General features: G+C 35.5%; 1 protein-coding gene and 1 non-coding gene across 3 annotated transcripts; both read right to left on the bottom strand.

Annotated features, from left to right (window-relative positions):
- Positions 1–2605: 2605 nt before the first annotated feature.
- On the bottom strand, positions 2606–7588 carry LOC107628176 (ERAD-associated E3 ubiquitin-protein ligase HRD1B). 2 transcript variants are annotated; one of them, XM_016330966.3, is made up of 8 exons: positions 7289–7588; positions 6299–6837; positions 5054–5230; positions 4772–4921; positions 4486–4694; positions 3892–4054; positions 3405–3684; positions 2606–3008 (listed from the first exon to the last, which is right to left on the bottom strand). In XM_016330966.3, the coding sequence occupies exons 2-8, from the start codon at positions 6829–6831 to the stop codon at positions 2862–2864; spliced, it is 1659 nt and encodes a 552-aa protein (XP_016186452.2). In that variant the 5' UTR covers positions 6832–6837; positions 7289–7588; the 3' UTR covers positions 2606–2861. The 2 variants fall into 2 exon arrangements, with proteins under 2 accessions (XP_016186452.2, XP_088357437.1); XM_088501311.1 differs by having other exon boundaries at positions 3892–4048; positions 7289–7436.
- Positions 7589–13976: 6388 nt separating this feature from the next.
- On the bottom strand, positions 13977–14084 carry LOC148576100 (small nucleolar RNA R71). The gene has a single exon (XR_015902955.1). It is a non-coding gene; the product is annotated as a small nucleolar RNA R71 (small nucleolar RNA).
- Positions 14085–14639: the final 555 nt, after the last annotated feature.

The following is a 14639-nucleotide window of genomic DNA, read 5'->3' as shown; positions in this document are numbered from 1 at the left end:
TGATTTTAACAAAACGTTTTCTTTAGAAGATCTTGGTGAACTCAATTATTTTTTGGGTTTAGAATTCAAGCATCTACTAGGAAGTAGCTTGCTTGTTACTCAACAAAAATATGCTACTGATCTTCTCAACAAATCAAAAATGGACATAGGCTTCAATGGTTTCATCTCTTAAATTGACTACCAATGATTCTGAAGCTTATGAAAATCCAAAACATTATAGGGAGATTGTTGGTGCTTTGCAATATTTAACTATAACAAGAACAAAGTTGGCTCATGTTGTAAATATAGCAGCTCAATTTATGCAACAGGTATAGTTGATAAGGGGATTGTTTTAATAAAGGAATTGACTTCAGAATCAAGGCTTTTGTAGATGCTGATTGAGCTGGAGACTTGGATGATCGAAAGTCTATTAGTAGATACTACATGTTTCTTGGAGAAGCAACATTCAACCTAATATAAGTAGGAACAGCACTAAGGTTGAATATCGTGCGATGGTAGCAGCTCAGTCAAAGATCATTGCAACCCAGCAACCCCTCATGGAGCTCAAAATCAAGCGACCATTTAGCTCCCACAATTTTTTGTGGCAATCTAAGTGTGTGTTTGCTTGCTGCTAACCCCGTTCTCCATACATGGTGCAAACATATGGAAATTTATCTCCATTGTTTGAGTAATGGTGAACCGAAAAGAATTGTATATGGTCAACATCCTAGAAAGTGATCAAGTAGCAAACTTGCTAACTCAACCACTGTCCTTAAACCTCTTCACCAAATTCAGAGACAAACTTAGAGTGGCGAGTCCACCCACTGCAAAGTTTGAGGGGGAATATAAGGGATAGAAAGTTATGTTTATTTACAGAGACAGAATATTGAGATAAGAATACTGAGACACAAAATTGTATTTGACAGAGGAAACATGGACAGAGACATTATGTTCAGAGACACTGAATTAGTGTATTTTGTGTTTATCCTAACAGGAAGGACACAAAAACACTAACAAGAGACGGAACTTATTTTTTATTTTTTTATTATTCTTGTTAATTTTTTATAATTATATCTTTTATTATTTTATAAAAAAATGAAAATAAGTTAGATTTTCATAATTTATTCTAGTTTATCACCAAATAGAATACAAGAATACAAAATTTTGTATCTCTGTCCTTTATGTATTGTTCTTTGTCTTGTCTTGTCCTGTTCTCAGAAACATACGCAACCTAGTTATGCAGTGTTATAATGTATTGAGTTGTTGTGAATCTGTTGGGTTATTATCAAGACTCTCTTCTAGGCTTTCTTAGTTCTGGTTGCAGTATATATATATGTGCACTCTTCTGGTTCATTAGTGTATGAATTTAATATTGCTTACAAATCAAGTAATCTCATTATCTTCTATTCTTCACAAATCTGTTTTCTCGTCTCTCTTATTCTCCGTCCATTGCTTTATGCAATCTCTAGTTTACTGCTTTAGCTCAATTGCTTTCAATCCAAAAACCACAAATTTCATTAGATATAGAGAGTGGTGAATTAATTAATTCAGATGAGTATAAAACAAAAACATTCATTTACGTGTTTTAGGCCCCACGCGACAAGCATCATTACATAGCAATTTACTAGTCTTTACTATTATAGAGGACAGCCGTGACTAATGATGTCTTTTATTTCTTATCCATATAGTTCCTCTGTTGAAGCAAACTATACAAGATAGCCTAGGAGGTTCGCACACATCTTTCGCTACTCCTATTGCTTTTTTTTTTTTTTTTTTTTTTTTTTTTTTTTTTTGTTATCAACGTCAATCACACTTTTTTTAATCCCAAAAAAAATTCATATTCAAATTTTATTGATAAAAATCAGATTAATTTAATTGTGCAATTTTAGATGTAATAAGTATATAATTATAAATGTTATATATATGAAATTGTAGATGTTATATTACATAAAGTAATTTTAGATATTAGCTTCCTAACGTTGTCTTAAAAGATAATCACAAGATTGTGTTTAGAAAGGAAATAGAGGTTGAAACTAAATTAAATCTATATATTATATTTGGTATAAAGTATTTAAAATCGAATTATATCTTAGTATTTTATTTAATTCAAGATAAATATGAAGATGAAATAAACATATTTATTAAAATATTCTTACTTATTAAAAAAAATAGTTAAAGTTTTAATTTTAATTCACAAAAATTTCAATTCCTTGTGTTCCTACATTTTAGAAGTACTAAAAGAGACTAAAATTGTGCCTACCAAACCCAATACCAAGTCTCATTCCTTCAGACTTGGAAAACAAACACTACCCAACAGTAGCTCAAATAGTCCAACTTCATTAGAGTCATGTTCAGGGCGTATTCCTACCTTAATTATTTGATGTGTTCAAAAACAATGAATTGATGCCGTTTAGTTTTATTTCAAAATACCACGATCTGAATCAAAAGGTCCCTAAAATTCTTAACCAATTGTTGCGCATTTAAGAACTTGCGCGAACCAAAAAGTGTATACTCTACGAAACATGCAGAGATAAATCACCAGGGACCTGGGGAGAGGTGAAAATATTAAATTAATCCCTGTTACTTCCATGTACAACAAAATATAATAATAACAATAATTGACAAGTTAGGAGTAAAGACATTCATCATATAATAAAGTGTATGATTTTCCAAAAGCTAGTACAAGCGTGCATCTCCCCATAACAAAAAGGGGGCTAAATGTAACAATTTGAGGGGGGACTGTGCATTCACAAATTAGTATATCGCCCTGAACAGCATATATCAGTCAAATTCAGGTCAAGCAATGCTGTGATTTTTTTTTTCTCCCTATATCTACATTTGACAGCATCATCATGGTTCAAACCAGAAATAAGGGGATGAAGTTATTCTTTTTCACGATGAATCTCATGACTCGATGCTATTTGCTTGCCTCTGCTATCTGCTGTCGATGTGGATGATGAAGATGTACCCTCATCTACACCTGTTTCAACCTTTGTCCTCTGCAAAAGCTTGAGCTGATTTTGCAGAATCTGTTAAAAAGCAAGGGTAGAAAAATCTGAGTTAGTAAGATTGATTTCATGGGTTAACAATATGATACCACGTGGTTGGACTCCACATTTTGGGTATCCCAGAATGAATTAATGTGGATACTACATGCCATCCAGGGATATCCATGAAATCTTAAAATGTGACTCAAATATCACCAATTTGTTTGGGTTTATTTGCTATGACAAGTGCTTAATGTAACTTCTTAAGGCGACAGCAGAGTGAGAAAAGAAATTCATTCTATGGTCACTATAATCATCAAAATTAATTTTACTTATTTCATTTCATTTTATTTTATTTATATATTCACGAAAAAGTACACGAAGATTACACATACTGCTTACAATGTGATGTTGATTTAAAGAGAGAAACAACTGTACCTCAATCTGATATTGAAGTAGTTTTCTATGAGCTTCCAGGTGAGAGCTTGGCATATTTGGGTCAACTCCAAACTCCACTCCATAATTCGCAGGGGCTCCGCGTGTTTGGGAAGGAAGAAAATGGAAGGGCCCCATTTGAGGAAAGGATATCATTGGTCCACCAGGGAGAACAAATTGCTGTTGTGCCTGTTCACCAGAAGCTTGTTCTCCATTGAGTGCCGTGTTAACAGATTTGCCCATAGACATCTGAACTGGGGGTTGAAGAGTGTACCCAGGAGAGCTGTGAGATTGAAAACACCTCAGTATTAACACACTTTATAAACTACAACTGACCTCGAAATAAAAAAATTAAGAAAAAATAGTAGGGCACACTTTTTCATGTATTTATTGGACAAAACTATCAATAACCAGCAAAATGCACAGCATAAGACTGATTTCTTAAGCAGGTGTAGAAAAAACAGGGATATTGTCTAAACACAATTCATACCACACTAAAGATGTTGGGGAGGGATAAACATAAGACTTCTCATATATTGAAGCTGCTGCTGCAGCTGCAGCTTGAAGTCGGGCTTGATGCTGACTCAAATTATCAATTGCCCCACCACTGCCAACCTCATTTTGAGCTGTGCTTCCAGTGCTAGTCCCTGTTCCTGTTCCGAAGCAAAATGATTATTTAATCTTGAAGTAAGCAAAATTGTGTTCGACAAGGAATAATAAAATTAGACAAAAAAAGGTTAAAAAATTAAACCATGAAATGTAAAATATATATAGTAGTAACTTTATGAGCTTCACATGAAACCTAAACAGAACATGAATGATGGATATAACTTCATAACAAGGAGCTTAAGTATAATTAAAAGGTTTATAATGAAGATGGTTTAAAAAATGAATATGTTGCATTAGCAAATAGCAATTGTTTAAAAGGTGCAAGTCACATAAGCATTAGTTTGATGGATCAAACTTTGAACTCTAGTTTTCCATTTTTGATTCCAGACAGACAGGATTCCTGGGAATACTAACAGTTCAACTGCGCATTACAAACATGTTTTATGTATCAGTGATTATTATACTATATGATTACCCTGTCGATGACCATCTGGTTGTGCTCCTTGCTGGCCTACAGTTGCTGTTGCCCCATTTTCTGGGGGAACAACCAGGGCTCTGCAGGTAGGGCAAGTATGTTGCCGCTCCAACCATGATCGGAGGCAATGAACATGAAACAAATGTCCACATATAAGTTTCTTGGCAGTAGTCATCTCTTCACGACAGATAATGCAAGTTGCATCACTTCTGCTTAGGCATTCAAGAAAAGAATTATTACAATAAACTTCAAAATAGTAAGCAGATATGTAAGGTTTTGAACTAACGCATTAAGCTCTTCAGGCGTTGCATCTGGAAAACGGTCGTTCATATTTGAAGTGATCTTACGATATCGTATGTAATCTGCAACACGGACTTTGAAGTTCCTAAATGTCTCATAGAGCTCCCGTATTAAGTGCAAAGGAACACCATAGTTTCTGAGAGATAAACCAAATATTAGTTGGTAAATATTAAAAGAGACAAAAAAATGAGCAAACCAAATGGCTTCTGTATTGAATAGATATAAAGGCTCCCATAAATATTGAAAGAGGAGTTGGCTGATCACTTACACAAAAATTACGAGGAAGAAGCACAGATACATAGACAAGTGAAGCAAGTCCCTGATAAGTTCCAAGTAGAATGTGAAGACTGGTTTCCTTTCCCATTGTCCTTCCATGAGCATGTCACTAACATAGAAAAGATATTTTACAAAAATCGACACTGTTGTCGTTGCCAGTATCATGTACCTGAGATAGAAAAGATCATTTGTTGAGGAAAACCGTGATTATATATAATTACGCCACAATATTAGTAGAATACATCAGCTAACAAATACAACTGAAACTGCACATATGAATAAACTCACATACACACTCCTATTTAGTATTTTTTTTCCTTCATATATCCTATTTGTGGTTTTACAGCATAGTACAAGTGTTTTCCATGTGATTCATAAGATCATAGCTTCAAATATTAATGCAATCATATGTATCAGAGACACAAACAAGGCATATAACTACATTTATTCATATGAATAAAAAAAAAACAACATTTACTGAGTATCACATATAAAATTCCCTTTGTTTGACAAGATTAAAAATCAAGAATGCAAATGAGATAGCTTAATCAAGAATTTTTAAGAATCTATCATATCAAACTTTTGCAATTAACTACATAAAAAAGGGCAGCCCGGTGCACAAGCATCCTGCACTAACGCAGGATATGGGAGAAGGCCACACCCAAAGGTATAATATACGCAGCCTAACCTGATAATTATATTAGTGGCTAACTACATGATATTTCAAAAATAGGATGCAGAGCTTTATCAAATAACAGGAAATAGATATTCAGGGAAAAACGTAAAAGGAAAACAAAACAAAGATCAGGAAATAGGGTAAGTTTGGTTTCCGTTTTCATTTCCTATTACCATGGCTTGAATTCTATGTTTCATGATTTTGTAAATGAATTGGCAAATGAAATGACAAAAAGAAACATGAGATTTCACTATTACCACAATGGAAACAAGAAATGGAAAATTAATCCAAATAGTTGGTCAATTTCACATTTATATTTATTATTGATATGCATTTGGTCCTGCAAGAAAAATCAAGGATTCCACAATAATAAGAAAATTGATACATCAAGGGTTTATTCAAATATGAATCAAGGTAGAAACAGAGCATGTTCTTAAGTCAAGGAATTCTCATCCAAGCCAAAATTCAGCTGAGTACTATTCATAGTTCTGCATTTACATTAGTCATGTTTTGTTTTGCAACTTGTCTGAGCACAAGAGAATGAAAAGAAAGAAGGCTTACTCAAAAGAGAAGAATATCGAAACTGACGGTTGCCATGTTTGTAGCAGATGCTTCAGATTACTGTATAAGAATAGGCTATCGAGGAGAAGGAGGAAACCCATAAAAGATACAATCCGAACATGGGACAACATGGGCACCGTAGGAGTTGTCTCAATGTACTCAACCCTCTTTTGAGCCAACCAATGCAAAGCTTTAATCAACAATAGCGCTGTGACCATCGCAAGAAACGTAACTGAGAAATCCTGCCTAAAAATAGTAATGGCAAAGAGGATTTCCATAACCTCCCTCCACGATTGCTCGTTAAGCCTTTCTACCTCAGCTTCTCTAAGAGAACCCAGGAATACCTTTTTAGTCAACTGCCATAGAATACACATAATAACCAAACCCATGTTGAGAAGAAGCACTAAGCTGATCTTGGAAGTTGAAAGATACACCATTGCCGGATAAAACTGGCCTCTACTGTTAAATGCATGATATGTGATAGCCAGGGTTGCAATCAAACTGAGACCGGCATATGTCTTCAGCCTCATCATTCCGCCCTACACAAAAGCACAATAAACCATCATTTAATTAAAATCTGAAACCCTAAATTAGCTAATTAAACCTGTAACTAGGACTTCATATGCATTTGGATTTTTCACAAATAAGCATGAACAAGACGAAATAATACAATTTATCCTAGAAAACTAAATTAAACAATTGAGGTGTCATAGAAAATCCATAAATTAGTGAGCTAGTCAATCACTATTTGGCATTCGAAGATAACGAGAAAATGCAGATAAATAGAATGCATGATCCTTAACTTCATATTCAATGGCAAATCGATAGAAAGAAAAAAGAAAAGACAAGAATAAAAAAAAGGCTTATGCATATGAATTACAGCACTACCGTGAGCCCTAACTTGGAATCAAATCAAGACGGCGTTAAAGGAATTCAAGAAAAACTAAAATTTGAAAGAATTAAAAGTCGTTGGTTGAAGAGATGAATTACCAAGCGAGTGCTCTCTCTCTCTCTGTCTCTCTCTCCCACTCTGTGTGTTGGTGAGGTCCTAATCGGAACCGAAAGACGATCGTCGGTAGCTACCAGCTCCGTGGATATTTTCCAATTTTTTTTTTCTTTTCAATCTATTTGTATTTACAATTTTGAGTCTTAAATAGTTGATGTTAAAATAAGGACATGATGTATGCATAGCCAACCAGATCTTGCCACGTACGTCGCTGCGTGGACAGGCCAATTAGGGTTCGTAAAATATTATCTTAACAAGTTAAACATTTCTTCTCCAGGGTACTCAATATTCTGAAGCTTAAGCCGTTCTAGTTATTGATTTGGTGATTTAGAGATTCTATCCGTTCAATTAAAATAATTAAATTTAATAAAATATGTTTAATATATATGAATAACAACTAGCCAATGAGTTGTCAATGAGTTATAGCTCAAATGACATAATCTTCCCATACTCAATTAAGAGGTTACGGGTTTGAGTCTTCTATCTTTGGTAAAAACAAAAAAAACAACTAGCCAATGAGTTATAGCTCAAATGACATAGTCTTCTCACACTCATATAAGAGGTCGCAGGTTTGAGTCTTTCTATCTTTGATAAAAAATAAAATATATATGAATAACACCTTGCTATTGACGCTGTTGTCGGGGACCTGAAAATCAGCACACAACCATGGCGGATAACCATTCTAAAGACGGCTCGTAGAGACTTGGAGGAAAAGCTAGAGAGATTCCGAGATTGGAATCTGATCTTAAAGGGTGAAGATCTTGAGCTGATCGAAGAGCTACACCTTTAGGATCTGAAGATCCATTCTCAAAAGAAATTATGAGAGCTAAAGTCCCTAGAAATTTTAAAAGCCCGAACATGGACCTTTTATGATAGGATGACCGACCCTCGCCACCACCTGAGTAATTTCAAAATCTGTGTGTTTGGCTGATGCCTCTAATGCGACTCGATGCAAAACCTTCCCAACTACTTTAACCAAGGTGGTCATGAAGTGGTTTGACAATCTCCATTCAAGGTCGGTCACCTGCTTCGACGACTATTTCTCATAAGGTTTTTGATCTAGAAAGACAAGGTTAAATATGTCCTAAGCCTCTTGGGAGTCAAGCAAGAGGTCCACGAATCACTTAGGGTCTATATGGAAAGGTTCAACAAGGTGTGCATGGGACTTATTAATGGCCTCAAGAAAAGTCCCTTCTCACAATCCATTTCAAAGAGGCACCCGACCTCTCTGTATGAGGTTCAAGAACGAGCCGAGAAATATATCAATATGGAGGAAATTACAATGTTGAGAAGACCTACCTTAGGACAAAGTAATTAGTACCAGCCTCAGAAAAAAGAGCAGGAGCTCAAGAAAAAAGAAGAATACAACTCGGACAAGTCTAGGAGATATTATTCCTATATTCCACTACGAGTCTCTCTGGTTGATGTTTATAGAGAAATTTGCCACAGTGAAATGATACCACCTCCTAGGCACATTCGAAGTAAGAAAGAGGGAAATCGATCTGAATATTGTGAGTATCACAAAATTTATGATCATTCAACCAACGACTGCTACGACCTGAAAATGTGATTGAAAAATTGGCCAAAAAAGATTAGCTGGATAAATACCTTACTGGAAAATCAGATGAAACCAACAAAAAGAAAAAGGATGAAGAAACAGAGAAGATGAGATAAACAACAAGGAACCTTGAGAGACACATCTACATGATCGTTGGTGGCTTTGCAAGGGAGGGATAACAAAATCCTCTCTCAAAAGACATCTGAAGGAAGTCTACTAGGTTGGAGAATGTGAAGAAGTGCCCCAGTTGCCTACAATAACCTTCACAAAAGGGAATAAAGGAAGAACCCTGAGCATAGACTACATCATGGTAGATGTCGCATCAGCCTACAATGCCCTAATAGGTCAGTCAACCTTAAATCGACTTATGCAGTGGTGTCAACTCCCTATCTTTGTATGAAATTTTCTACCCCAGAAAGAATAGCAACTATAAAAGGAGATCAGAAACTAGTTAGAAGATGCTATAATGAAAGTTTGAGGCTACGTGGCTGAACAAAGGGAAAAAAGGTTAATTCAATAGAACTCGAAAAGTGTCTGAGTTCATGAAGAAGTGAGACATTAGCTAAAGGAAAAATCGAAGAGGTGCAAATAGGAGAAAAAGTCTGCAAATGTGTGACCAATTTAGATCAAAAGTTAAAATAAGATCTCATCAAACTCCGATCCTACAAGAGAATTCCAACCTTTTTGCCTAGAAAGATTCTAACATACCGAGCATCCATCTTGATCTCATGAGCCACAAATTAGCTGGATACCAAAGTTCACATCCTGTATAGCAGAAATGACGAAAACTTAGTCCTGAAAGAGCATAAGTGGTGGAGGAGCAAAATCAAGCGCTGTTAGAAGCCAGATTCATAAGCAAAGTAAAATACCCTTATGGCTAGCCAATGTTATGCTCGTGAACAAGCACAATGAAAAATGGAGGATATGTATTGACTACACCGGCCTCAATAAGGCCTGTCCAAAAAGTTCCTACCTGATGAGCGGATAATTTATACGCTTTTTGGCATTGTTTTTAGTATGTTTTTAGTAGGATCTAGTTACTTTTAGGGATGTTTTCATTAGTTTTTATGTTAAATTCATATTTCTGGACTTTACTATGAGTTTGTGTGTTTTTCTGTGATTTCAGGTATTTTCTGGCTGAAATTGAGGGACTTGAGCAGAAATCGGACTGCTGATGCTGTTGGATTCTGACCTCCCTACACTCAAAATGAATTTTCTGGAGCTACAGAACTCAAAATGGCGCGCTTCCAATTGCGTTAAAAAGTAGACATCCAGGACTTTCCAGCAATATATAATAGTCTATACTTTGGCTAAGGATAGACGACGCAAACTGGCGTTCAATGCCAGCTCTCTCCCCAATTCTGGCGTCCAGCGCCAGAAAAGGATCCAAAACCAGAGTTGAACGCCCAAACTGGCACAAATGCTGGCGTTCAACTCTAAGAAGGACCTCTACACGTACAACACTCAAGCTCAGCCCAAGCACACACCAAGTGGGCCCCGGAAGTGGATTTATGCATCAATTACTTACTTCTGTAAACCCTAGTGACTAGTTTATTATAAATAGAACTTTTTATCATTGTATTCACAGTCTTGGTTATTCCGGTTCCCCTCTGGGGCCGAGACCAATGAACTCTATTATCACTTATGTATTTTCAACGGTAGAGTTTCTACACTCCATAGATTAAGGTATGGAGCCCTGCTGTTCCTCAAAGATTAATGCAAAGTACTACTATTTTCTATTCAATTCATCTTATTTCGCTTCTAAGATATTCATTTGCACTTCAACCTGAATGTGATGAACGTGACAATCATCATCATTCCCTATGAACGCGTGCCTGACAACCACTTCCGTTCTACCTTCGACTGAATGAGTATCTCTTAGATCTCTTAATCGGAATCTTTGTGGTGTAAGCTAGAATGATGGCGGCATTCAAGAGAATCCGGAAGGTCTAAACCTTGTCTGTGGTATTCCGAGTAGGATTCAATGATTGAATGACTGTGACGAGCTTCAAACTCGCGATTGCCGGGCGTAGTGACAGACGCAAAAGGATAGTAAATCCTATTCCAGCATGATCGAGAACCGACAGATGAATAGCCGTGCCGTGACAGGGTGCGTTGACCATTTTCACTGAAAGGACAAGACGAAACCATTGACAAGGGTGATGCCTCCAGACGATTAGCCGTGCCGTGACAGGGCATTTGGATCATTTTCCCGAGAGAAGACCGAAAGTAGCCATTGACAATGGTGATGTATCACATAAAGCCAGCCATGGAAAGGAGTAAGACTGATTGGATGAAGATAGCAGGAAAGCAGAGGTTCAGAGGAACGAAAGCATCTCTATTTGCTTATCTGAAATTCTCACTAATGATTTACATAAGTACTTCTATCCCTGTTTTATTATTAATTTCGAAAACCCCATTACTATTTTATATCCGCCTGACTGAGATTTACAAGGTGACCATAGCTTGCTTCATACCAACAATCTCCGTGGGATTCGACCCTTACTCACGTAAGGTATTACTTGGACGACCCAGTGCACTTGCTGGTTAGTTGTGCGAAGTTGTGAACCATGGTATTGGCATCATGTTTTTGGCGCCATTACCAGGGAAAGAAAGAGCGATGAATTTTACATAATTAAAGTGTAATCACAATTTCTGCGCACCAAGTTTTTGGCGCAGTTGCCGGGGATTGTTCGAGTTTGGACAACTGACGGTTCATCTTGTTGCTCAGATTAGGTAATTTTCTTTTTGTTTTCTTTTCAAAAATTTTTCAAAAATATCTCAAAATTTTCTCACCTGTTTTAGAAAAAATTTTTTTTTCAAGATTCTTAAAGAATGAATTCTAGTGTTTCATGAAGCATGTGAAGCCTGGCTGGCTGCAAAGCCATGTCTAAACTCTTTTGGACTGAGGCTTCCTAATCATCATCACAAGAGCAAGCTAGTTGTTACCAATAAAATTTGCTGTTGTATGCATGAGAGGTATCTGCTGAAGCTTGGCTGGCCATTGGCCATGTCTAGTGTTTTGGACCGGAGCTTTCATTGAAAGCTTGGCTGGCTAGTGAGCCATGTCTAATTCCTGGACTGAAGCTTTAGACTAAGAATGCAAGATTCTTGGAATTCATATTAAAAATTTTGGAATCCTTATTTTTCTTTTTCAAATAATTTTCGAAAAATCCAAAAAAAAAATTTAGAAAATCATAAAAATCAAAAATATTTTTTTTGTGTTTCTTGTTTGAGTCATGTGTCATGTTATAAGTTTGGTGTCAATTGCATGTGCATCTTGCATTTTTTTGAAAATTTTCATGCATTCATAGTGTTCTTCATGATCTTCAAGTTGTTCTTGGTAAGTCTTCTTGTTTGATCTTTGCATTTGCATGTTTTGTGTCTTTTCTTGTTTTTCATATGCATTCTTGAATTTTTAGTGTCTAAGCATTAAAGAATTCTAAGTTTGGTGTCTTACATGTTTTCCTTGCATTAAAAACTTTTCAAAAATATGTTCTTGGTGTTCATCTTAACATTCATAGTGTTCTTGGTGTTCATCTTGACATTCATAGCATTCTTGCATGCATCACATGTTTTGATCTAAAATTCTCATGCATTGCATCATTTTTCTTGTTTTTCTCTCTCTTCATTAAAAATTCAAAAAGCAAAAAAATATCTTTCCCTTTTTCTCTCTCATCAAATTTGAAAATTTGGATTGACTTTTTCAAAAATTTTTAAAATCAAGTTGTTTCTTATGAGTCAAATCAAATCTTCAATTTGAAAATCTTATCTTTCTCAAAATCTTTTTCAAAAATCAAATCTTTTTCATTTTTTTAGTTATTTTCGAAAATTTCAAAAATATTTTTCAAAAATCTTTTTCTTAATTTTACATCATATTTTCGAAAATAACATCACCAATTAATGTTTTGATTCAAAAATTTCAAGTTTGTTACTTGCTTGTTAAGAAAGGTTCAAACTTTGAGTTCTAGAATCATATCTTGTGATTTCTTGTGAATCAAGTCATTAATTGTAATTTTTAAAATCAAATCTTTTTCAAAACTAATTTCAATCATATCTTTTCAAAAAAATATCTTCTTATCTTATCTTTTTCAAAAAGTTGATTTTCAAAATATCTTTTCTAACTTCCTATCTTCTTATCTTCTCAAAATTGATTTTCAAAATTTGTTTCAACTAACTAACTAACTTTTTGTTTGTTTCTTATCTTTTTTAAAACTATCTAACTAACTCTCTCTCTCTCTAATTTTCGAAAATATCTCCCCCCTTTTTCAAAATTTCTTTTTTTTTTATTAATTATTTTAATCTTTGATTTAAAAATTTTCGAAAATTACTAACCTTTTTCAAAAAACTATTTTCAAAAATCACTAACTCTTTTTCAAAAATTATTTTCGAAATCTTCTCCCTCTCATCTTATTCTATTTATTTATTTATCTACTAACATCTCTCCCTCACCCACCAAAAATCCGAACCCTTTCTCTCTCTTTCTGAGTTCAGATTTTTCTCTTCTTCTTTTCTTCTACTAATAATAAGGAACCTCTTTACTGTGACATAGAGGATTCCTCTTCTTTTCTTTTTCTCTTTTCTTTCTTATGAGCAGGGACAAAGAAAAAGGCATTCTTGTTGAAGCTGATCCAGAACCTGAAAGGACTCTGAAGAGGAAATTAAGAGAAGCTAAATCCAGAGACAACTTGATTGAAAATTTCGAACAAGTAAAGGAGATGGCAGCCGAACCCAACAACAATGCAAGGAGAATGCTTGGTGACTTTACTGCACCAAATTCCAATTTACATGGAAGAAGCATCTTCATTCCTGCCATTGGAGCAAACAACTTTGAGCTGAAACCTCAATTAGTTTCTCTGATGCAGCAGAACTGCAAGTTTCATGGACTTCCATCTGAAGATCCTTTTCAGTTCTTAACTAAATTCTTGTAGATCTGTGATACTGTTAAGACTAATGGAGTAGATCCTGAAGTCTACAGGCTCATGCTTTTCCCATTTGCTGTAAGAGACAGAGCTAGAATATGGTTGGACTCTCAACCTAAAGATAGTCTGAACTCTTGAGATAAGCTGGTCACGGCTTTCTTAGCCAAGTACTTTCCTCCTCAAAAGCTGAGCAAGCTTAGAGCTGATGTTCAAACCTTCAGACAGAAAGATGGTGAATCCCTCTATGAAGCTTGGGAGAGATACAAAGGACTGACCAAAAAGTGTCCTACTGACATGCTTTCAGAATGGACCATCCTGGATATATTCTATGATGGTTTATCTGAGCTATCAAAGATGTCATTGGATACTTCTGCAGGTGGATCCATTCACCTAAAGAAAACGCCTGCAGAAGCTCAAGAACTCATTGACATGGTTGCTAATAACCAGTTCATGTACACTTCTGAGAGGAATTCTGTGAGTAATGGGACACCTATGAAGAAGGGAGTTCTTGAGATTGATACTCTGAATGCCATATTGGCTCAGAACAAAATATTGACTCAGCAAGTCAATATGATTTCTCAGAGTCTGAATGGAGTGCAAGCTGCATCCAACAGTACTCAAGAGGCTTCTTATGAAGAAGAAGCTTATGATCCTGAGAACCCTGCAATAGCAGAGGTGAATTACTTAGGTGAACCTTATGGAAACACCTATAACTCATCATGGAGAAATCATCCAAATTTCTCATGGAAGGATCAAAAGCCTCAACAAGGCTTTAATAATGGTGGAAGAAACAGGTTTAACAATAATAAACCTTTTCCATCATCCACTCAGCAACAGACAGAGAACTCTGAACAA

This window comes from Arachis ipaensis, chromosome B1, assembly GCF_059453495.1.
Source record: "Arachis ipaensis isolate K30076 ecotype BB chromosome B1, ASM5945349v1, whole genome shotgun sequence".
NCBI lineage: Eukaryota > Viridiplantae > Streptophyta > Magnoliopsida > Fabales > Fabaceae > Arachis > Arachis ipaensis.
Note: the sequence above shows the minus strand (reverse complement) of the source record. Positions and strands in the feature narration are given on the sequence as shown.